This window comes from Microplitis demolitor, chromosome 6 (assembly GCF_026212275.2).
Source record: "Microplitis demolitor isolate Queensland-Clemson2020A chromosome 6, iyMicDemo2.1a, whole genome shotgun sequence".
Lineage (NCBI taxonomy): Eukaryota > Metazoa > Arthropoda > Insecta > Hymenoptera > Braconidae > Microplitis > Microplitis demolitor.
Window position 1 is genome coordinate 3,940,442 of NC_068550.1, and position 24,471 is coordinate 3,964,912.

General features: G+C 30.9%; 2 protein-coding genes across 5 annotated transcripts in view; both read right to left on the reverse strand.

The window, feature by feature from the left end:
• The window catches only part of LOC103573089 (transient receptor potential-gamma protein), a 136,640-nt gene extending 134,759 nt beyond the window's left edge, over positions 1–1,881 (reverse strand). For 3 of the 4 annotated variants that reach the window (XR_008403836.1, XM_008551980.1, XM_008551962.1), the window contains exons 1-2: positions 1,551–1,881; positions 1,427–1,451 (exon numbers count right to left, since the gene is read on the reverse strand). The gene's annotated coding sequence lies outside the window, so the exon portion shown is untranslated. Of the gene's footprint in view, positions 1–1,426; positions 1,452–1,550 lie in introns of those variants that run through there. The other variant, XM_008551990.2, reaches the window with a different exon arrangement.
• A 1,728-nt stretch (positions 1,882–3,609) lies between these two features.
• On the reverse strand, positions 3,610–24,380 carry LOC103573121 (uncharacterized). Its single transcript, XM_014442636.2, has 10 exons — positions 23,942–24,380; positions 15,635–15,745; positions 15,138–15,309; positions 13,745–13,874; positions 8,595–8,833; positions 6,722–6,850; positions 6,347–6,454; positions 6,021–6,281; positions 5,681–5,942; positions 3,610–5,618 (listed from the first exon to the last, which is right to left on the reverse strand). Exons 1-10 carry the CDS (start codon positions 24,010–24,012, stop codon positions 4,561–4,563), a joined length of 2,541 nt encoding a protein of 846 aa, XP_014298122.1. The 5' UTR covers positions 24,013–24,380; the 3' UTR covers positions 3,610–4,560.
• Between the last annotated feature and the right edge of the window lie 91 nt (positions 24,381–24,471).

Here is a 24,471-nt window from a genome sequence, read left to right on the forward strand (position 1 = left end):
TTATTATAAATAATAATAATATTAAATAATGATTATCATAATACACAAAAATCCAAGATTTACGAAAATAATGTTAAATGTAAAAGAAACATTAATATATATATCCATGTTGTCGAGTAAAATGCAAGTTATCTAAAAAGTCAAGTAGAAAAATAAATAAGCACCCGTCAATTTCATTTTCATATATTCATCACAATTTATCATTTAATTATAATATAATATAAATAAATAAATAAATAAGAAGGTATTGTGAAAAGAAATAAAGAAAAGGGAAAAAAAAAATTAAAAATGGAAAAGTAAAAAAAAGTAAAATGAATAAACGTCGTTATAGCGTTTTATTGTACATCTTTTATCTTCCTAATTTTACCATCCACGATATTGTCGCTTTAGCGTTAATTTATGTAACGCTAAATGCTATTGATTGGTTAATAAAAGTTGTCTAGATGTATTCACTGACTCTCATTATTTAAATGTTTGATTTATTGATACTGAAGTTAGTAGACGCTCAATAATTTTTGAAATTTTTTAAAAACTATAAATTAAAAAAAAAAATTATTTAAATAAATGCACCTATAGCTTTTTTTATTTTTTACAAGCGCATATTTTTAGTTATTTTTTTTTTTTTATTGTTGAAAAAAAAAACATCCGAAAATTGAAAATTGTCTACTAACTTCCGGATCATTTTATTTAGTTATTTAAACCTGAATTATTTATAGCATTCTTTTTATTTTTTATTAAAATATACAAATGGAGTAAAATTCGATCATGAAATTATTGATTGAATAGATTCAGTTCAATGGTATATAATTTCGATCAAAATTATTTCTACATTGCGACGTGAAGACGAATTAGACCATAGGCAATTTAAAATTCTGGAGCAAAAAGAAATTTCTGATGAAGAATTCAAAAAGATAACTATATATCATAGAAATCTAATTCAACAATAGGGCATTTTATTGAAAATTGAACCCACACTGCCCTGGATTCGGGGCAACTAATTGGCCTATAAGTAATCTGAAATTTTAGGACAAAGATCCAGAACTTTTTTCAAGTATATGACCAGGTAATTTTTTATTGAACAAATCTAACTCTGTGCTAAGCAATTCTGCTGGAAATCTAATCTACAAGTTCCTGGAATCATGGTAACTAATTAGGCCATAAATCATTAATTTCAAATGCTTGGATTAATTCAACAGACAAATACTTCATGTAATTGTTTTCCAGTCTATTCAAAAACCTAAAAAATATTTTCTGAGCTCCGAAGTCAAGTCACTGTAATATTCCCGAGTGATCTGATTCGGGACTAAGAACATCGAGGATTTTTTATATCATGATCAAGAATAGAACAAAGAAAAAAATTTCGAAAAATAGTTCAAAATAAAAGTACAATTAAAAAAAAAATATATTTATGTATTCACTGACTCACCGGACCGGAGCATATTCAGGCAGACCTAAAACATAGAAAAAAAAAAAAAAAAATATTAAAATATAAATAAAACAAAAATTTTTTATGAAATGCTGATAACAGAAACATTAAGTATTTTATTTACCTTGGTGACTTGCGGGCCTGAAACATCATCCAGGAACTCCATCATCTCCAATGCAGGTACCACTCACTACACATCACAACACAACACAACACATCACAGCACATACACTTACACTTAACACTAAATGTCACAAACTTTCAACACTTATTATTATAACTGAGAAAAAAAAACTAAAAACTTTTTTTTAAAACTGATTATTTTTAAACTCACATTTTTAAATTTACGAGATTTAAGACGCGAACTCCCGAAAACTTTATTCGAATTATCACCCAACCCACACACAGTTATAAGTAACACTCAATATCACCAACTTCAAAAACTTATAACACAACTTTAAAAAAAAAAAAAAAAAAAAAAAAAAACTTCGAATTTTTTTTTTAAATCACGGACTACTTTGTAATCTCGACACCAAAGTTTTATTCAAAACCGACACTACCAAAAGTTACGACATTTAATACGCTCACTCCCGAAAATGTCCATGAATTATCACTTTAAGATTTATTTTAAATAAATTTTGAGCTCGAATATTCATGCAAAAATTTTTTATCGCCGCGAATTAATTTTTGTCCCGTTGCACCCGACTTCGAGAGACCGCTCAAAGTAAACCGAACACTAAAAATTTTTGTCGGCCATTTTGAATACGTGACTCGATAATTTATAAAAATTATAAATAATAAATCTACAAAAATTATTAAATAAATTAATTAAGCTCGAATAATTAAATAAAAAATACTAAAAACGTAATAATTGATCACCGAGCAACAGTCGCGTCTGACGACCGTTGCGTCTCCGAACGAAATAATAAATGGCGTCGTCATTTCCAGAGCTTGCGCAGTGAGCGAAGCGCGAGAAAATGGCGCGCAGGTGATAGAAGACGCTTACCGTATGTCCGCTCGCTACTGCATATCGGTTCTAACTAATTCTACGTCACTTTCAATACATTAAAATTGTTCTCAACAATAATTATTATTTAAATTTTTACTAAGATAATTAAAATATACGCAGCTGATATTTTAATCATTTTCTGCTAGAATATAACCGACAACAATTTGCTCTCACTGACGTCGCGTCGGAATGAATTTACTTAAATGAATCATACACTAGCGCCACCACTCAACTCTGGCGCTAGTGTAAGATTCATTCAAATAATTCACTCCCGCTTGGCGTCGGCCATTACCGCTTCTATCGTCGCGTCCGTAACGAGTCCGGATAAACTATCTAATAATTTCTCTATTAAAAATTCGATAAATATTTTAATTTAGTGATCTAAATAATCATCATTACGTAATTAGTTATCGGTAATAATAATTTTGACTCTAAAGTGATCAGTGTTTCATGAATTCTTATTTTAAAAAACTATTTAATCTTTTTCTTTTGCTCCCCGTTCTTACTTTTAATATCACTCCCCCCACCTTAACATCCGAGTTTAAATTTTCATGATGAGCGTGAGTGTAGCAGGTATGAAACAATTTTTATATTTAAAATAAAATAATTAATTAATTAAAACAATTAAACTGAAAAAATGCTGGTACTGATTGTTCTAATATTTAAATTTCGCATTTCTTAATTTTTATTCCAATTACATTTTTTTTATTTATGAAAAAATTGAAAAATTGCTAATTGTCAGCTGCATTCACTCTCAGAAAAGGTTTATATATAATGAAGTGTATCAAATGTTCTAAATAATTGAGTGTGTCGTGTTTTAAGAAATAAAGTGTATCAAGTGTTTTAAAAAATTAAATGAAATGAAAATGAGTACGAATGTAGCAGACAAATCAGATAATTTTTAAATTATAAATAAACAGAGTAAATAATTTAAAAAATATAATTGATGAAAAATGCAATTATTAATTTTAAAATTTTCTAAATGCCTATTTTTTAAAAATTTTATTTTAATTAATTATTTACTCTATTTATTCATAATTTAAAATTTGTCTGATGTCAACTACATTTACTCTCATAAAAGTGTTCTAAGTAATTAAGTGTATCAAGTGTTAAAAAAATTAAGTGAAATGAAAACCAACTCCAGCACATCATAATGAAGGTAAAATTTTAAAAATAAATTTTATTATTTTTATTGTCTAAGCCCATAAAATTAATATTTTATACAGAAAAAACTAAAAATTATCTAAATATAATATATAATTTATTTACCACTATAAACTTACATATAAATACTGGTAAATCTTAATTAAATTTACTTATAAAATAATAATATTAATAATAGAAATAATAATAATAATCTACACGATTGACTGCGTTCATTCTTTTCGGGCAAGTTATCGTGGGATATGTTATCTTGGATAAAAATATTAAACATAATAATTAATATATTGATTGCACACGATCAATAAATTGATTAATAAATATATCATCGTACAGATATTTTAATTAATTATTAATTTTAATAAAAATATTTAATTTATAATAACTATAAATTTATGGATACAAATCTAATAATTAAATTGCCTCAAGAATTGAGCTATTGATTGATTAATCTATCACAAGTAGATTAATAGAATTGATAATAATAACAACTAAATACAAGCACCAGCCAATTTTTGTTTACTACTTAAACAACAAATACTGTCAGTTATTTCGCATTCCATATTTATACAATAAATCAATTAATAGTTTGTCTTAATAACAAATAAAATATGGCTCGTGGTAAAAAAAAGTTTAAGACTTGAGAGTCTTAAGACTTTTAATAAATAATTATGGCATCGAGACCTCAATTATCAGGTCTGGCCTTAATTTATCTAATAAAATATAGTAATAATTAATAATATCAATAATATTTATATATATACAATTGATTAATAACAAATAATCCAAGTATTGGCGACAGTGTGATATCACAAATAAATATTATGATGACTGTGCTCAAATTAATAAAACAAAATATATAAATAATAATAATATTTACATCAAACTAAAAGACTGACTCAAGTTCGGTCGCTAAAATTTCGTGTTATTCTGAGTATAAAATCGAGTAGTCGATAAATTTAAATTAAACATAAACTTCGCCGCGATTATCATCAGGCAAATTCTGTCTCGTGACATTATTAGCAGCTAAAATATTTGAATTGGTACTAGCAGGCGAGCTGATGCGTCGATGAGGCTCGTGGATCCGAGTCCTCGTGAGATCTCTTCCAACACTTCCTGTCCTCTGTCTCCCGTCTAAATTAAGCGAATTTAATCCTCCTATAACTGGATTTACGTGTTTGTTGATGGCCGGCACACCGGGCGAGTGAGGTAACGAGTTGCTGCGATCATCTCGTAGCATATTAGCTGGAGGACAGGGTAGTGAAGTTGATCTTCTTCCTCGAGCGTCTAAATTGCTCTGCTTTTTTTGAATTTCCGACACAGGATTCATGATGTAGCCACTCAGTTTTTCTGGACTCATCAGAATAGCCGATCGCTCATTGTAAGAGTCGAATGTCGGGGTGCTTCCATGGCTACCACCGATTGGACTCTGACGCTCGCCGATCATCGGAGTCGAGCGGTCACTTTCCTCAGCTTGTTCAACTTGTTCATTTTGTTGCTCGACGGTAGTCGCTGTGCTCTCTGAATTAATGCTACTTCCGGCAATAGAACCTTCTTCCTCACTGCTGTTAACTTCTGTCAGTGTCGCCTCGTTGGAATTTGTCTGGACGTTATTTATCCGCGGCATTGGTGATGATGCGGTGGTTACGATCCCCAATTGAGTTAATTGACTCATTGTGACAGGTGTCAGTGTCACTGGAGTCACTATTCCAGCCGAAGTCAGTGTCGGTGATAAGACAGCTTGAGCTAGTGCAGCAGTCCCACCTTTTCCCGAAGCTTGGTTGTTGGCTTCCGCTTCAGCAATTGGTGATAAAACAACGTGGACAACTGTCGGAACATCAGATGAAAGAGTTCCATTTGCTGGGATAACTCCCACAACTCCAGCTCCGATATTTGCTGTATTACTGGCAGCTAGTGCCAGTCTTTGTTCACGATCTACTACTTCCTTTGTTACGTCTGGTGTTGGGATTCTCGGTCGATTCTTTAAAGATACTGGGACTGTATTTAACTTTGTCATGGTACCTAAAATTAAAAAATTACAATTAGCAGAAGATTAATTATAAATAAAAAATAATAAAAATTACCTTGACGACTCATACGTTGGCTACGAATGCTCTTCCTTCCTACCATACGATCATAAAACGATGGTTTGTTGTTAGAATTTGAATTATTCTGAGGTAAAACTCCATTTTCTGGACTACTGTACACACTATTGTGTCGATTCCGCGTAAAAAAACCTCCATTACTGCTGTAAGTTGTTGAAGAACTTCTTACAGAGCCCATTCGAATAATCTGACGTTGGAGCCAATTTTTTCTGCGCTCAACCAGAGGCGTATCTACACTCTCCTACACATGAATATGTATTATTAATAATACGTAATGTTTATTATTCATTGCCGGTTATCATAAATGCCCGAGACTTACATAATCGGCATACACGTCATCCTGATGAACTTTTCTGTGTTGATTGACGCTGTGCATCTGTGATCCCAGCATGACATTAGCGTACAAGGCATCGCTTTCTTTAATTTTGTAGTGCTCTGCCGAGCCTTTGGGTTCTTCACGACGATATTGTTCACTTGCAACAGTATATGGCAAATCTTTCGGCACCACTTCGTCCCAGTATTGGTCTTTCAGGAGCTCTGGATGCTCTTCATGCATTTCATCGACAATCATATAACTAGCCTGTAAAACAATATAATTTATTATGTAACCGGTCTACATAAATATCAATAATTAAAATAACATACCTTAATATGACGGTCAATGAGCCAGTTAAGTTCAATATCATCGTCATCTTCTCCAAACGGATTTATCAATACCTCAGCAACCTTAAGCCAGCCGACGTAGAAGCAAAACTACGGATATGAATAAAAGATAAATAACTAAAATTCCTTTTGATAATTAATTCAATTCAGTAAACATATACATGACCATTGAATCGTTGAACTATTTCATAAACTCTCAATTCAATTATGCAATTATCTCAGTCATTCATTTATTATTATTTTTTTTTTATTTCATTGTATCAAACAATCAACGTGACCTTTTAAGCTTGACATTTAAATTTCTTGCACATGAATCTGAATTATTATTTTCATTTTTTTTTTTAAATTATATTTTACCTGAAGTGTCGTAAATACTGGAAAATACATGTCTGGCTCTTCATATTTTCCTGCTCCCGCAGAATGAACGACAAACTGGCGACCCAGTAGCGCTGAGAAAAAATACGCGTACAAGGACAATGTTACCACCTGTAAAATAAACAAACATATAAATATATATTTGTTGTTTACAAATTTAATGTTTGCTCAAGGATTAAGGATACAAGTTTCGATTTCATTAACTTCCGGGATCGATATTTTAAATGGAAACTCGATTCCTCGGGTATTTACCGAACAATAGAAGGATATCACAACCGGTCACGATTCCCCCGAGTCCACCCACGTGTACAATATTTTTTTATTATCATTATTATTATTATATTATTTATTTAAACATAAACTTTCTCCTCAAGTTAGTTAACTCGTTTATCTTAAAATATTTACACATATCCACAATAACAAAATAATCGTATGAGTAATGGTAAATTATTTATCTAAGATTATTTTAAATACGTCAATGGTAGATGTTTGTATCAACAGGCAAATATTTTTTATATATATTTATACAGAGACAATGCACTGTACACTTTGTTTCTTTTATTTGCGTGTCGCGTGATATCGTTAATGTTCAATAAACTGTCAATTTAATATTCTCGACTAAAAAAAAAGTACCGTCAAAATATGAGCAATAAATAAACGATCTTAAAATAAATAAAAAATTCAATGATTAAGATGGCCTTCTGCTGGTGAATTATTTTATTATTATTATCATTATTATTATTTTAAATATTGGATAAAATAAAGTTACTGTATAAATAACTAAATAACAACCAACAATGACAACAGAAGCCGTGTAACGTTAAAAGATACACGTGTTTATTTGGTCACGTACCAGCAGCACTCGAATTATATGCCGTCTCTTCGGCGCCTCTGAAAATAATACCACGACCCGGCTATTACATTAGGTTGGTTAGCTGATGAACAATTTGCGTTGCACAATACACGCGCACTCCACCTCCCCTTTTGCTTCTTCTTCGTCTTTAGCTTTAGCTTTAGCTTAAGGTTTTCATATTCTTATTCGTGTAGTATAATTGTACACAAGATTTGTTACTTTTCCGGGAGAATCAAAAGAAAATAATAATTATGATGACGATGATAATGATAAATATATATATTTAGCTATCCAACAATCGAGCAATTTTTATTTATTAACTGAAAATAGCTGCGGTAAAATGCGCGGAAAAACCTTGAGAAAAATTTTAATAAGTTTATTATATGTTAATAATTATCAAAATATATGTACACGCCTGAAGTTGATGAACGGAAGTACGTGTCACCATGCAGGTAAAAGAGTATAAAGTTGAAACAAGACTGATTAACTGTTTTTATAATACCTCCTTATTACAATACGCAATATATTACAATGCAATGATGTTATATTAGTAAATACGTACATATCATTAGGTAGATCATGAACTATCTGAACAATGAGCAGTAGATGCTTAGAAACAATTGAGTTTATTTTATTAATATTTAAATAATATTGATAATGCGGAATAGAAACTGCGTATTTTTAAATTTACGATATATTCAAAGGGAAAAATGTTGTGTGGAAAAAAACAAAATTATGTGTGATTATTTATGCACGAAAAATAGTTGTAATCAACCGATAAAGATGGTCTAATCTTAGTTGCAGTGAAGAAACGCCAATTATTTATGAATCACGTAACTAAATGACTCTTTACCAATGCGAGGAATTGTGGAAAAAAAAAATTAAAAAATGCATTTATGTTTGTGCAAGAAGTAAATATGTGAAGACACGCGGAGCCTTGATTTATGGATGAGATGAGATTCTGTTAGCGAGTTATAAGTTACAAGTGCATAGGTAACTCACCTGAGTGTAAACTAAAGGTACGCAGACAGTGTCGTAACCAATGAGAGCACCAAGACGTTTCCTGATGTCACTCAGCTCTACCAAGAGTGTCTGGACAACGTGATCACTCGTTATTAAATCCTCTTTCCTCGCACGATTTATTATGTTGGTTGCCCAGACCAAGGGCATCCAGTACTTGGACATTACTGCTTTTTTATTCATCATCTCAAATATTTTTTTCTCCGACTCCATCATCAGACCTGGAACACAATTGAATTTTTTTACTTGCTGTAAATAATAACTTACTTCGCATTTTTATTTGTTCATGGGTGATAAAAATTTATTTTAAAAAAACAACAACAAAAGTTAATGATTTCCGTAAACGATACTGATCATTGATGCGTTCATGGATCCGTTATTCCTGGATTTACTTAACGACAGGTCAACGCTTCCTCTATACTCAATTCTCATTCTTTCGTTCAATATCTATATATACATGTGTGTTATCGCTTACATCTCTTCCTGTTTTACATTTTGAACAGTAACCGCAGACGCTAATTTTCATGTGCTCATTTTCCCGTTTACCAGGGTACCAGCATCATCTTTACACTCTTAATTATTATTATTATCATGATGCCTGTCGTTTAATTAAACCCTTGACGGTATTTTTTATTGCAGCCCAATATTGAATGTGGGTTGCCTGTAAGAAAGTACAGAGCTAAATGTAAGTAGCGAAGGAGGATAACAAGAGTTCAAGAAACCCGGTGGTCCTTGTCGAGTGTGCAAGGTCGTCGTGAAAGTAAAAAATAAGTTTCAGCTCAAAGCTGATTCTTTCTTTGTATCTTTCTTTCGGTACAAAATTTATCCCGACTCCCTTTCTTTGATATTTTTTTTATTTATTTAATTTTTAAATTCTTTTATTTGTCGTCTGAAGACGAAAAATAAAAAATATAAATAAGAATGGAAACCAGTCTCCTCGATGGTGCACCGCACGAATTCTTAACTGTTCAAATGTATGCTAATTTTATTGTGCATGTATAAAATTTACCTTTAATCAGTCAGAAAATTAAATAGATATTTATATTTATTATTAATTATTATTATTCTTGAGATGAAGTCGTTAAATTTAATGAAATAATTATGCTACGGTTTAAATAAAAATCTTTGAGGAACAAATTGTTTGTAATAAAAAGTAAAAACAGCTGAGGAATTGGCGCCAGTGAAAACTCGCGATGATTTTGATTAGGAAATATCACCGCGTAATTAGAAGTCCGTAAAACAATTGAATTGAATCAATTCGATTCGCGCATTCCCGATGTGTTTTGTTTCTCAATTGACTGTTTTATTTATTTTTTTTTTTTTTCCAAGTACTGCCAAGGAGAAAATTAAAAACTTATCACGAGGGAAATTGAAAGCTATTGTCAAACAATAATAAAATGACAAAATAACAATTATTGGATAACAAATACTACTTGTTTGAGTAATTCTATTTGTTCTATATCCACGTGTTACAATAGATCAATTGCAGCCTAATAGATCTGCGGGATCAGGCCAATGAACTTATCATCGCACTGTCACGGATTAAATTCGCGTTTCATTAAATAAAATCCTCATATCAAGTCAAAGCACACAATCACAGACTGATATTATTCACATACATGCAAACATATATAACATCAGAAATCACAACTTAAGCCTGCAACTCGTTGGTTCTTGGTCTGCTTCGTCGATCGTCTTCGCGTTTAGCATTTTAAATGAGTTTTCGCTTTTGCGAAACGTCCAAGGGCTTTTTCAAGGCCGGCTGGAGTTAACGAAAAATTTCCGGTAGCTAAAATTATTTTAGTATTAAAATTTATCAAGTGGAACATAAATTTTAATTATCTAAAAATTTATTTTTGAATTTCGATTGAGAATACCAAGAGATTTCGCAGACAATTTATCGGCCGGCCTTTACATGTTTGAAATAAATGATAAAAATTATACTTTTAAAGCATTTAAAAAATATATTTATTGAAGAACGATTAAATTAAAAAGTTTTTTAATGTCCTCGAGTAATGCCAACGCCTTTATCGACCTTCTTCAAGGCCGTAAGATCATGGGCAATTTTACGCTCTCACTTTGCATCATCATCATCACCATTATCATCATTATCATCATCATTTCTCTGGAGCATTAGTTTAGTTTTTTTTCCTCATATCAATTTATTCAAAAATAAAGTAAGAAGTAAAAATGACGATGCTAAAGCCACTCCCGATTAATCTTTCATATTAACCATAAAACGGACGCGATTACTTTCTTGTTCACGCTTGCCATATTCTCAGAGTTTAAATAATCATGGAGAAACTCGCGCCGTCGACAATTTGTGCTAAATATAGAGGTGGGCGCATAAGAAATCTTACTGATGCGCGTGCCGATTTTGATATTTTTTATATATAAACTTGCGATATTACTATAATCCGACCAAGTGCGCAAGCAAAATTGTATAGTAAATAGTAAAGACTGTGATCCATCAAAGTATAAAATTATTCCTGATGTGATTGTAAATTTGTTACAGTAAAAATAGGAATAAATTTTTTTCTCGCGAACTGACATCCGCCAGTTAGTCGACTTGCTGGCAATAGTTACCTACAGATAATGATGATTAATCAACATCTCAGTAGCTATTATAAGATCATATAAGACCTGATCACTTCTGGAAAACCTCATAAATTCTCTGAATACTTTTAAATCAGCACACTAATGAAACGTGACGACAAATTATGATTTTTAACCGATTATCCAACACATTCTTTAACAAAGCGACGTCAAATTAAAGCTAGATTATTTATGTATAATTAAAATGTATTAAAGAAACGCATAACAAACACAATAATAATTATATTGTAGTTAAAATTAATTTAAATAAAAAAAAATGGAAAAGAACGTGTCAAATGGACCGTGAACAGACAGTTTAACAACGGTAATTAGTGTTCCTAGAATAGAACGGAGATTTTACTGTGGTATTAATATATTTCCTTAAGGTAAAAAGGAACTAGAAGAATCGCGCGATAGTCTGGCGCCATAAAGTAAATTATCGATTGCCACTAAGGAGCGTTTAGACTTTAGACTATCAACATATCTACTATGTAGCGTGTCGTGTGTTATGTTAAATTGCATGGGTGAGCTACGTCGGGAGAGAAGAAATTTAATATATATATATATATATTTAATGTACGTAAGAAGGTACGTGTACCTGATGATGGCGTATAATTAACGGCAAACTATACACGACAGGGATATAGAGACAGTACAGAGACTTGTAAGTAGTCTTAATACAAGTCTGTGTACTCTGATGGCCACTGATTTTATTTAGATTTTTTTATCCTTATAATACGTCCGAGTCTTGTAAATAGTCTCTGACTTTACTGCCACTGAATTACAAAAAAGACGACAGAGATAACGTCAGTAAAAAATAACAGTGTAAGGATAAAACTCATCGTAGTGGTGATGATGATTATGATGATCGGTACACTTATGCTGTATATATCTGGCGCCGACGGGAAAATTGTCGATCACCCTTTAAGAATTACGACTTGTTGTATTATATCTTGGTCTTTATCTAGTAAATAAAACCGGGAAAACGGTAAAATTTTATCTACTGTATAATTATCAATGACTTTAATCTTGAGTCTGCGTGATCAGTCGATGGAATTTTTAAAAAAATAGAATAACATTCCATCAAAATAGCAATTCAAATGTTTCAAAGCAAAAAACAATCCTTGAAATATTAAAAATGATACAGAGCAGGCATTTATTTAAAATTTAAGTTACGGAGTAGTAGCAAAACTTGTATAACTTATATATTATATATTTATAAATAGCAGTATATAGATATTGATAGCTAATAATATAGATTTAATTTAATTACGGTATCCATAAATAGATCGTAAAGTGTTATTTTCTCTAAAACGAATAAATAAATGAGGAAAAGGAAGAGAGCTGTTTCTAAATAGAGAATTACTATCGATTTTGCCGGGAGTTTGACGTCATCATAAGATCAATCGCGATCTCAATCAATACCACTCCTCTATCTATCTATCATGAGCCTATCGGTTTAATTCCTCAAGTTTATTCATGCAAGTTTAAATAAAATATTTTTATTGCTATACAAGTAAAAGCTATTACTTTAATATGCAAACTCAAAACCTGTCATCACTTTATAAAAATATAAATACCACTGATACGAGATTATGATTTATTATCTCTCACGTGCTTTTCCTTATTAACGTATTAGTGGCATTAGTAATTATACATATACATAAATATTTAAGTATGAATCAGCCAGGAGACAGCCTCGTTTAATTCCTGCGAATTGTTTATTGTAATTGGACTTGACCCTCTTGATATAATTACAACAACTTAAACGGTTGCATTGTACTTTTTTTTTATCAATTTAATTCTTTGAATTATTAATCATAGATTCACGTGGCGTGTCACACTTGTACTGATTCTGTAATATATTAATGACCATTTAAGTCATAAAGACCGCAGCAATTGTTTATTAAAATAAAATCGTTGAATATTGAGTCGAGGAATCGGCAAGTATTTTATTTAAGTCGACGGGATTAAATTTAATACGGATTTTCTATGGATTCACTTGCGGTTTGGTATACACTAGAGGAATGCACTCATGGAAGATGCATGTCTCATGTTCCTTGAAAGGTGTGCTCGGTATAGGCTGGTCTCTGAGGACTCCCTTGGTAATTTCTTGTCACAGGCATTGAGTCTTATTTTCCATCGTTTATCGTCCGTCCTCTAGTCCGTCGTCTTGTTCTACCTCATCGAATAAATACATATATACCCAGAACACAATACATTCAGAAATTACGGCGTTAACGAGAAGAAAGAAAAGCACATAGTCGATGTATGAAGAGAGTAGAATCGACAGAGTTGACGATCGTTCGTGCCTGGCACGACAATATCTACAACTTCTTTGTCTTCCTCCTCTTTTTCTTTTTCTTCTTCCTCTCTTTCAATTTCTCAAGTATTCGCTATTTTACGTTACTCAGAATCGCTAAGAAAATTCGCTCATATTTTTATTATTTTTTTTTTTTTTTTATATAAAACTTATTTCCAATTAACAAAAAAATTATCACTAATTTTAAATTGTTTAATTAATTTTTTGAACTTACCGACATCTACAATATGTTGAAGGGTAGGAAAACGTCTCTTTACCCTCAATGAAATTCTTTGGAGTGTAATAACATAAGCAAGTACTGCATACCTTACAATGTTACGTCTCATTAATCTTCCTCTCTCGTCCTGAAAATAAAAAATTATTTTATTTTAAATTTAAAATCAAAATAAAAAATATTCACTGTGGAATTATTTCTTAATGATAAATATTGGCTTCCATTTTGAACATTCCTTTATATAATTTACATATAAAGTAAATCAGGTGTTTAAAAATAAAATAAACAGATTGATTACACCGGGCAGCGTTTTGCAATCGCACATAAAACACATATGCATTCTCAAAGAATTTAAACAAACACGTGCGTCCTTAGAATAATAATTTATCAGGAAATCTAGTACGTTTCCAAATAATTTAAAATACAGTAGTATAAATAACACACAAGTTTAACGATTAATAGCTATTTGCTTTTACTTGCAACTTAAATTCACACGGCCGTGTTGTTGCTGTACAAAAACAGTTTCACCCGTTTCGTCTTCCATTCCCTTCTCTTCCCTTCCCTTCCCTTTCTGCGGCAGTAGCACACACACCGGACTCTCCTAATCCTATAATTCTCCTTTCCCTTTCGCCATCAGCAGGAAAGTCGAAGCATATTCACAACTCTACAGTAAAAGACACATACTAGTGTAAAAATATCCGACTGCTAGCCAATAATTCTATTTGAGACCATTCTCTATCATTAATATGGTCGATACGTTCCTGCTTAGTTGTCTTTCTTTCTTTATATATATACATATGTATATATATATATATAATATATAGAAATACATTAACTCTTGACGGGATCCACAGCAACAAGTAAGAGTAGGAGGTAAAAGCTCACATACGGATCAGGTCAGCCAAAGATTTAAACCCCGAATCCTTACAGAAGGTTTCAATTTTTTATTTTTTAATCCTCGTCTCCTGCAGTTCTTAGAATCCTTGCAGAACATCTCAAAACGTTTTATCATTTTATTTAATATACAACCGCGATAAAAAAAAAACAATAATAATCCTCTAATTTATTAGCAGTTTTTCAAACTTTTTTTCGTCACAATTCAATTCTTGAGTAAAGGGAGTGGCGTACGATAAAAAAAAATTCAGTCTATCACCTACTCGTTAACGTTAACGACATTAAAAGGTGTCATGGTAAAAAGTCATCAGGCTAATGAGAGCTATGCAATAACTCAAACGTCTTCCATTAAAATTTTCCATCTTTCATAATCGTTAAATTTTTATTTTCTTTTTTTTTTTTTTTTTTTTTTTTTACCAATACTTGTCTAAAATTAATTTATAGCAGACCATATATTATAATAAAATTAAGTTTAACATTATAAATATTAATAACTTACGTTTCCAGGAATGGCTGCACTGATAAAGAGAGCCAGGTTGTCTGGCCAGGGTAGAAGTTTGTATTGGTCCCACCATCGCTTCACTACAAGACTTACGTAGAACCCCAGCACAAAGGACATCGGTATGGATTCGCTCGAGTTGCCGAAATAGTAACGTACCTTTTCGAATATCCTATTAATAGTTAAATTATTATTATTATTAATTATTATTGATGATGACAAGTCGAAGAAAAATGACCGAGGACTTGTATGTAGTTTTTTTTTGAGGACACGATTATTGGTAGCATGTGCGCTTTTAAGTAGATCAAGGCAATAGCTGCATACAGAAAATACTCAAGTTTTAAGTACGTTCACGTACTTATGGGTGGGCGATATAATTGATTTTTATTTATTTCAATTCGATTGTCATCTTCTCTCACGTTTTTTTTTTTTTTTATTATAACCGCGCATTCGTGAACAAAGTCTTGATTAATTATTAATTACTATGAGTACTGTACCTTTGTTGTTCTTCGTTGAGGACATATCTGTAAGTTAAATTGATCAGGTAGTACAAAAAGAGGTAGACCAAAAGTTCCCGCCATATTAACTTGTAGACAGATCCTCGCCATCTGTAATTTTTAAAAAATTAATTATTGATTTCGCTGGTGAAAAATTAATTTTATAAAACGTTTGCAATAATTTATTGTTTATATAAGTATTTTTTTTTTATTATAAATTATGACTTTCACGTGGACCGGAACTGATTTATGGTAATCCGATAAAGAGAATCAGCTTGAGGCATTTTAATACAAAAAAAAAAAAAAAAAAAAAAAAAAAAAAAAAAAAAAAAAAAAATGAGTTGAAGAAGCGGCTTTGTCAATATTACTAGTTTACTCAGAGGTCGACCACTTTAATATCACACGCGTATTAATACCCATCTCATCATGGACACGTGGGAAAAAATGATTATCAATATATTTTTTAAATACGCATCAAATAATATATTTTTATTTAAATATTTTACAAACAAATTCATTTGAAAGTAAGAGTTTTTAAAAATCATTCCGTGTTTTCGACAATCAAATAAAAATATAGCGGAATTAAAACGTCTACCGGATGTCCGGCGTATTATGTATGTTTATCAGTCTCGAAACTCTAACGATTTATTTTATAAAAAGTTTCATGCTAATCATCAGTAATTTATAATTAATATCAAAATTTATTAAACACATAAAAATATTTTTAAATATTTTTGTTCTCTCTTATAAAATGCAAATTAAACGTCAAATTTTTTTATTTACGCTGACGTTTAGTTACGGCAAAATATGATCACAAAAAATTAATATTTAATCAGCGAAAGTAAACCACTTTGCTGTTAATTTTGACTTTTTATTTTTTTTCGCAATTATTCAATTTACAATAATAATAATAATAATAATTACTATCATTATTATTATGCCATGATTTTTAAAAAAAGACAGCATTAATAAAAAAAAAGTATAGACTCAGAGTAAGAACTTAAATATAATCTGCTTTAAATTTAGTGATTACACTTAAACATATATATTATATATTTTCTTGTCAACTAATTTTAACTTATCTGTGACAAAAAGCCTTGAAATAAAATGGCAGTTACATTCGTAAAAACAAAACGTTAATAAAAAAAAAAAAAAAAAAAAAAAAAAAAAAAAAAAAAAAAAGATGAATGTAATCGCGTAATCGCGAGTATATAAAATCCGTTGATTACGTTTTTAAATTTTATGTCAGTGGGTCAGAGTATGAAGGTAGAGACATTGTAATATAAAATAATTTTCACGCATCTGCACACAGGATCAATCTGAGTACTCGTTTATACTTATAAGTATTAAACTACACGTGATTGTTATATATATTTGCAAAAAATATACATATGTGTATTCGTAAATGCAGACTTGTTACACTATTGGTATTACTAGTGTAGTTCAGATTGCAGCGTTCACTTACGCCACGTAGCCAATATTCACGCGCATTCTATCAGCTCAACGACCTTCGATACAGTTTTACGATACTAGTTTTAATATTGAAATAACTAGTAGCACTTTTACTAACTACCATATAAACATATTAAACCACCCGCATGCAGATGCATTTTTTTCCTAGATAAATTAGATGAGATAATTAATAGACGCGGTTTTATAGAAGTTGTAATAAGTGGTAGGAAAAATGGCTTTTAAATAATAATTGTAATTTCTCAATTATTGTTGACTAAGGATTATTATGTGCGATACAAAGGAGACGGTTACGGAAATTTACGGATGCATGACGATGATAATGAGTCAAGTCAAAACAAGCGTGAAGCTTCACACTATTTTAAATGATATTAAAAGTGTAATGAAAACCGCGGCATTGTCTTTGAAAAAATACATCATTTTTTTTTCTGGTGAAGATTTTTTTATTCAATGACGAAGTAGTAAAATTTTTAGTTTCTCGGTAAGAATTTTTAAATCGCATATGAATTTTGATTTGATTTGATTCAATAAATTATTGCGAATGCCGCAAGATTTATTTGAATTAATTGACACAAAAGTCATGAAAATTTTAAATCACTTTGTGAAAGGGTTAACGAGTAATTATAATTTTATAAATTATGAAATCAATTTAGTTAATATTTTACTCAATTAAAAAAAAATTACTTTAATATATTTTGACTAATTGATTTTGAAATATAATTAAATTGGTACTTCGAAAATTAACTGATGTTCTTATAAAATATTTATAAATTATAGCCAAGATTTTGGAAAAAAAAATTTTAGAAAGAAAATTTTATTTTTATATAAAATATGAAATTTTTCCTAAACCGTTGTAGATTGGAAATTTAAAATACCACAGTCATGAAATTACAAAACTAATTTTTACTTTAAAAAAATTCTTTTGAAAAGCAACAACTTATTTTGAAGTTTAACAATTTTATTATAAAATTTCGACATTATTTTTTACTCGTAATTTGATATTTCGAAATTTTTTTTATAGTTTTTGATCTGTAGCCTCAGAAATAATTTATAACATTTTCTGAGAACATCTGTAATTATGAGCTTACGTAAAATTTAACAGATTTTTACGATTCTAAATGTAATCACACGCGATAATTTTGTAATAAAAATTACTTAAAACGTTAAAATCATTACATAGAAAACATATAAAGTTTTACTAAAAACATGTGTCAAAATTCAAATGTTGGTTCAATGTCAGAGCATGAATTTCTAGGTAATTTTTATTAGAAAATTTTTCTGTTCGTTTCAAACCAATACCTAAAAATTTTAATAATTTACTTAAAATTTCATTCAAATTAATATATGAATCAACCTCTTTCCGAAATTATTATAATTTTTTCATAAAAAATTTCCATTTACCAAACTCTAAATAAAAACTCGTGAAATAAAATTTAATAAAATTACAAATTAAAAGAGGAAGTATAATGAAACAAGCTTGCTTATAATTTCGCGTCAGAATGTTAAATATTTCAGAAATATGACTCACTGTGTAACAGCAGCGACAGCAGTATCGTTTGTATGCATAAAATAATATTAAAACTGAACTTTCCGGAAAAACTCTTATCTTAGACATTGACGGTAATTAAACATAATATTTATCATGATTTAAATGATGATCAAATAACTAATTAACCTTGGATCATCTTCAGATAAAATTAACAATAATAAAAAATTCTCACAGGTCTTATGTCCCCAGCAAATTATAAATAATAAATCAGAAATCGAATATTTTATAAGTCAGCGATAAGATCGCGACAAAGTGCCTCATTGAATTGAATAAATTCAAACACGCGTCAAATTAATTATAAAGAATAATCACTGATAAGAAAGTTATAGCGTGACGTAGTTAAAAGCTCGTATGTTAGCTTTACATTATTTGTTTGACAAGTAAAAATAAAGGGAATGAGGACTTGAGACCCGACGTCCTTCAACCGACCTGCAGAGAAATGAGGAAATAAGAGCATAGTTTGTATTAAAACTTGCGGTAGGTAACGGACGTATTGCGTGCGCCAATTCATGCACCCTCTTATATATACATATATATATTTTATATAAATAAAAAAGCACATGATGACTGATGATTCTCATCATGTGTAATGCGCAGTATATATAACCCACCATTCACTTATTTACACACTCAAACTTTGGGGGATTCCCAAGAAATAAACTTTCATCGTTTATATATTTACATAATTTATATTTATTTAATGACCTCTCAATAATTCCGTTATCGTTTCACTCGATTATGTCATTCCCCATTGCTAATAATCTCCATTTTATTATACATATATGTTTAAGTATATGCATTGATATTTATATAAATGAGACATTTATCGCGACTTGTAGTTATTAAAAGTAATAAAACGCGAATTAAGTGGACGTCATTGAAGGGAAAAGGTGAAGTAAAATAAAAAAAAAAACTGGGCCTGACAAAATGGCGCAGAGTAACGGTCCATCGGTCAAGGCTCGTCAAGGTCTCGTAGGCTTGATCTTCAAGTATGTCTCTCTTTTTTATCCTCAATTCTTTCACTTTTTTATTAACGTCAAGTCTTAGGCGTCGTGGCAATCTCCAGCTCGTCTCATCTTTTTATTATCTTCTTAGATCTGTAGCTTCAAGTCAATGCCTAACAAGAAAATATAGAATAGAGTAGAGGGTAAAAAAAAATATCAATCAGAAACAGTAACGGATTGTCCGTAAAAAGAAACCCGGTGTTTTGTTACAAAGTCTACTTGAGTCTAGAAATTTCTAAAATAGAATTAATAAAAATATCAAAGTTTTTTTTTTTTTATAAATTGCATGCGGCACGCGAGAGATTAATAATTTTTATCACCGACAATCGTAAAAAAAATATTTAAAAAAAAAATAGCAATAGCCGGTACGTAACTATTAGAATTTTTAGGCGAGTGACAAACATATTGATTAAGATATTTCAATTGACAGTGACACGATTACGAGGTTAACCTTGACGATGTATATTATTGCATATATAAATTTCTTAAACAACTGCGTAACGCATATAATATTGTAATTGAGTCTTTCGAGGATCCAGGACATTATTGTGATTCTCGGCAATATCTTTTTATCGAAGGACGTGCACAAACGTTGAGATAATTGGTTACAATACAATTTACTTAAATAAAAATAAAAACGTCCTCGTTTACTTCGCAGCATACATTAGACTAGACTAGACTAGGCAATCTTCATCTTCATCTTCATCTTGATCTCGCTCCTCTAGACGCCGGTGTAACCACCGTACAAAGTATCAGTAATTAATAATAAAATCCATAAAAGGTACCGATGCGATTAATCGTCTCTGTACCGCCCCCAGCAGGGCCATAGAGCCTCAAGTTGAATTAAACTGACTGACGTCTTCCTTGTGATTTAGACATACGATTACTATCAGAAGCTTTGAATTAACTGATCCGACATGATTAGATGCCAGTAAACATATATTTACAAGCAAGTAACATGGCTGCATTGCTAAATTACAATCACGGCCTCAATGATTCAAATAAAATTGACTAATTGCCAAAAGCCATGAAATTGTTAATCGATAAATCCCATGACAGGCATTACATTAGATCATCTAATTTGCAGTGGATTTACTGCAGTAGCTAGACTATGAACAAGATAACAGAGCTGATGGCAAGGCCACTCTATACAAAAAGGTTGCATAACGTAAGCAGTGTCAGTCACGCTTCGTGGAGCGATGCCACGCCGTTCGTCCTCACTTTATTCGATTAATATTACCATGCAGATCCTCAACCAAATTTTTTTTTTATTTATATTTATTTATTTATTTATTTATGCTCTGTACAGGCTATAAACAAATATTTACCATCCGTCCATTACTACTTAATTCATATATATTTATAAGACAAAACGAGTATAATAATTATTTATTTCCATGGGCAATTTCAAGTCTTCGAGTCGGAATAAAACGTGAAAATGCATAAGAATGTCATTTTTTTTCCTTTTTTTTTAAAATTCAAATCATGAAATTTTTTCGGCCTGAGAGAGATTTTTAGGACAATGAGTGATCGAAGCATGAGCTTAAAGGAAGTGAATGGATTGTCTGTCGTATTGAATGTGCTCTAATATAAAACTGTGAATCGGTCTGTAGACACGTGCGTATTGACACTGTAAAATAAAATAAAATCCAAGCAAGACTACGTGCGATTGCAAGTTGAAGACGGATTGTTGTATCAGGTCAGACTCGTATCGAGTTTCTAGGCGATTCGGTAGCGACATAGCGGCACCGTACGTTATTTTATGTGTACCTTCTCTGTACACCGGGAATCCGCGCGTGCACGTCTGTTACTATACTCGGTACCACTTTAGTCCTCAGGCCTCTACTCAGGCAGCCTGGAATCTGTGTCAAGCGTTCACTAATAACTAAAACGACTGATGATGATTAATTCGAGATCCTAGTCTATAAACTCTTCGACACTCTCCAGACTATTCTAATTAATCTTTAAATAATTAAAAACTCCGTTACTTTCATTTGCTAAAATTAGAATACACATTTTTTTACCATCATCATCATCATCATCATCAATAACTTAATAATTATAAGTATATACAATTAATATTTAAATATATAAATTCACATAACGTGTAAAACCGGAAAATAGTAATAACAACTTTCCTCATAATAGTCCTATTCGTGGATAAGATTTTCTATTCTTGGACTAGAAGACATTTATTTATAGACTCAAAGTATGTGTGATGTGTGTGTGCACCTGACTTACGCTCGTTTTCCTCAACATGTAATGTAGCGAACTACATAAACCCCCACGTAAAAGTCATAGAGTAAAAGAACATCAAAGAGACACGATACACAACTTAGCAGGTATACCCGAGTCTTGAATCTTTAATTAATTAATTAATTAAACATGATCCGTGCGTTTATCGATAACATTCGGTAGGCTTTGATCCCAACTAAAAAAATAAAGTAAAAATTTAAACATTGGACGTCGTTTGGCAATGAAAGAGTCAATAGTATATATATGTATCTATACATGTATGTAGATATAAATAAATATATAATATGGGTCTATAAATCTATCTTTACTAACTTGATTAATATAAACTTTTATTCTTATTGTTATTCTCGCTATTTTATTTGCATAAGAGTCTACTTGTCGGGCACTTGACTCACGCGATCTGTTTGCACAAGTGATGTTACACGTTAATCCATCTTATTCTCACGACTCATCAGACTTTTATCGTTATTTAACAATTTAAGACCTCAACCTTACGGTTAATCTGTTAATTGTGACAAGCAATTTTATAAATTTTTATTTAATTTAAATAGAGTTTTAATTTTTTTCGGTGAAAGTCCTCAGTTCAGGCCCCAAAGCCTTAAGACATTTATTTAATTTTTTTATTCTCGTATCATAATCTCGACAATTCATTTAATACAACAACAATAACAGCAACGGCTTGTAATTAACTGTCGACACGGAAAGTGATGAGTAGCAATAATTAATAATAAAAAAATAAATAAATACATTTTTTTTAAAATATGCTTTTTCAATGACGCAACTCAGCACCTCTGACTCCAGGTTTAAATATCTTGTTTAAATCAAGGATTCTTTGAATTGTTAATTATTTTAGCTCATTATCAATCGGCGATCACAATTTTCTTGTTATTATTAACATTTCCTTGGCCAATCAATTTAAATTCACAACATTTAAAAAAAAAATTGTTATTCATTCGTTAATTTATCTTTTAATCATTTTTTTAACGACGAAGCTTAAAAATATATATACAATCGTTATCATATTTATAAACATTTAAAGCTGATGAACTTGACAGTTTTACGACGGCTCGTTATTTTATTTTTTTTATGTTTTTCAACTCACACGATTGACAACGTTCTATATAATTTTTATTATGCAACTGTAATAATATCAATTATTACTATTATTTGTCGGATGAAATTTAAAAAAATTCATTTAATAGACGTTTTAAAAATCAAAGTTGATAAGGTCATTGCCATTGACACACTCGATTTTATTTAACCAGTGACCAACAGTGACTTAATGTCGCAACTAAATAAATCTGTAATGTAAGCGCTTTCTAAATAAAATTAAAATTAAGAATTCGAATTTTAAAAAAACTAGTTTAATAAATTTATATATATCTACATATACATATATATACATACATATATAATTAAACGTAAAAGTAAAATTGAATAGAGCAGTTTAAAATATAAATTAAAAGAAAAAAAAAGTGTAATGCAAGTGATTGTTTTGTCAGATTTACAACACGCGGAAAATAATCTTGTTTGGTAGCCGGTGTTCGCCATCATCAGTAAAGAACGAGTCGAAAGTTTAAAAGAGTTATTGCACAATCGCGCTCGCAATATCGCAATTTCTCGCCGCCCACACCGCATTGTACCCCTTGGTGTAAAGAGGTATATAAAGAGTAGAGTTTGTTTAAATTGAAACAAGAAAATATAAAATATATTAAGGCATAAATAAAATATGAAAGGCATAAAAAATATTGTCAATTAATTCAGCAGACATTGTATCGGCGAGGATCGATTATGATCGTGTATGTCGCGAATGTTTTTGCGTCATTGTAACAAAAACCGAGTGAACATCCAAGGCTCATATTAATGCAGTGTCAGCTGATCGATTGATCAACATACATTCACATATGCAACACGCTCACTAAACATTTTATAAAAATAGTAATTAAATAAAAGAATAATGAATATATTATTTATAAATAGTTGTACTGATATTAATAATAATAATAATAATTATAAATTTCCACTCACTTGCGGAGTATTCTCCAGAAACAGCCAAAGCTGGATCCGTTTGGTACTTCGCTAGCGTAGGATATAGTCATTTCCCGGTCGAACGGTCCAACGACGCACCCCTTCCTCCTTCCGAGCACTTAAATAACCGATACCTATTTTAAATAATTTTAAAAATATACAATAACTATATTCTGCCCCGTTTTAATATCTGATGGCCCTCGAAAATCGGCGACTATATCACTGGGCATAGATGCCACTTATCAGGTTCGAGTGGTATCAGGACTTTAAGACAACAAAGTCCTGGTACTGGTGATGGATGTGGATGGTAAAGTGGTTTATTGTCATTTGGGACAAAAAGTAACCCAGCGCGAGAGACCGAACAAACACGTACGACTACCCGCGAATCACTAACCAGATGACTGAGGTGTGTACTGTCTACTGACTGAGCTCCACTGTCTGCACGATAAACCAGCGAGTGTCGAGTGTGGAGAACGGGCCCCACTGCCACCACCATCCTGCAAGCAGGTACGTAGGAGCAACACCAGAGA

What these genes read in the sequence shown, in the direction of transcription:
- LOC103573121 (XM_014442636.2), bottom strand. Translation starts at nt 24,012, where the DNA reads ATGACTATATCCTACGCTAGCGAAGTACCAAACGGATCCAGCTTTGGC. An exon ending in TACCTTTAGTTTACACTCAG is followed by an intron (nt 6,851 to 8,594) that starts GTGAGTTACCTA and finishes TTTATTTTACAG; the next exon opens with GTGGTAACATTGTCCTTGTA. An exon ending in ATGACGTGTATGCCGATTAT is followed by an intron (nt 5,943 to 6,020) that starts GTAAGTCTCGGG and finishes ATTCATGTGTAG; the next exon opens with GAGAGTGTAGATACGCCTCT.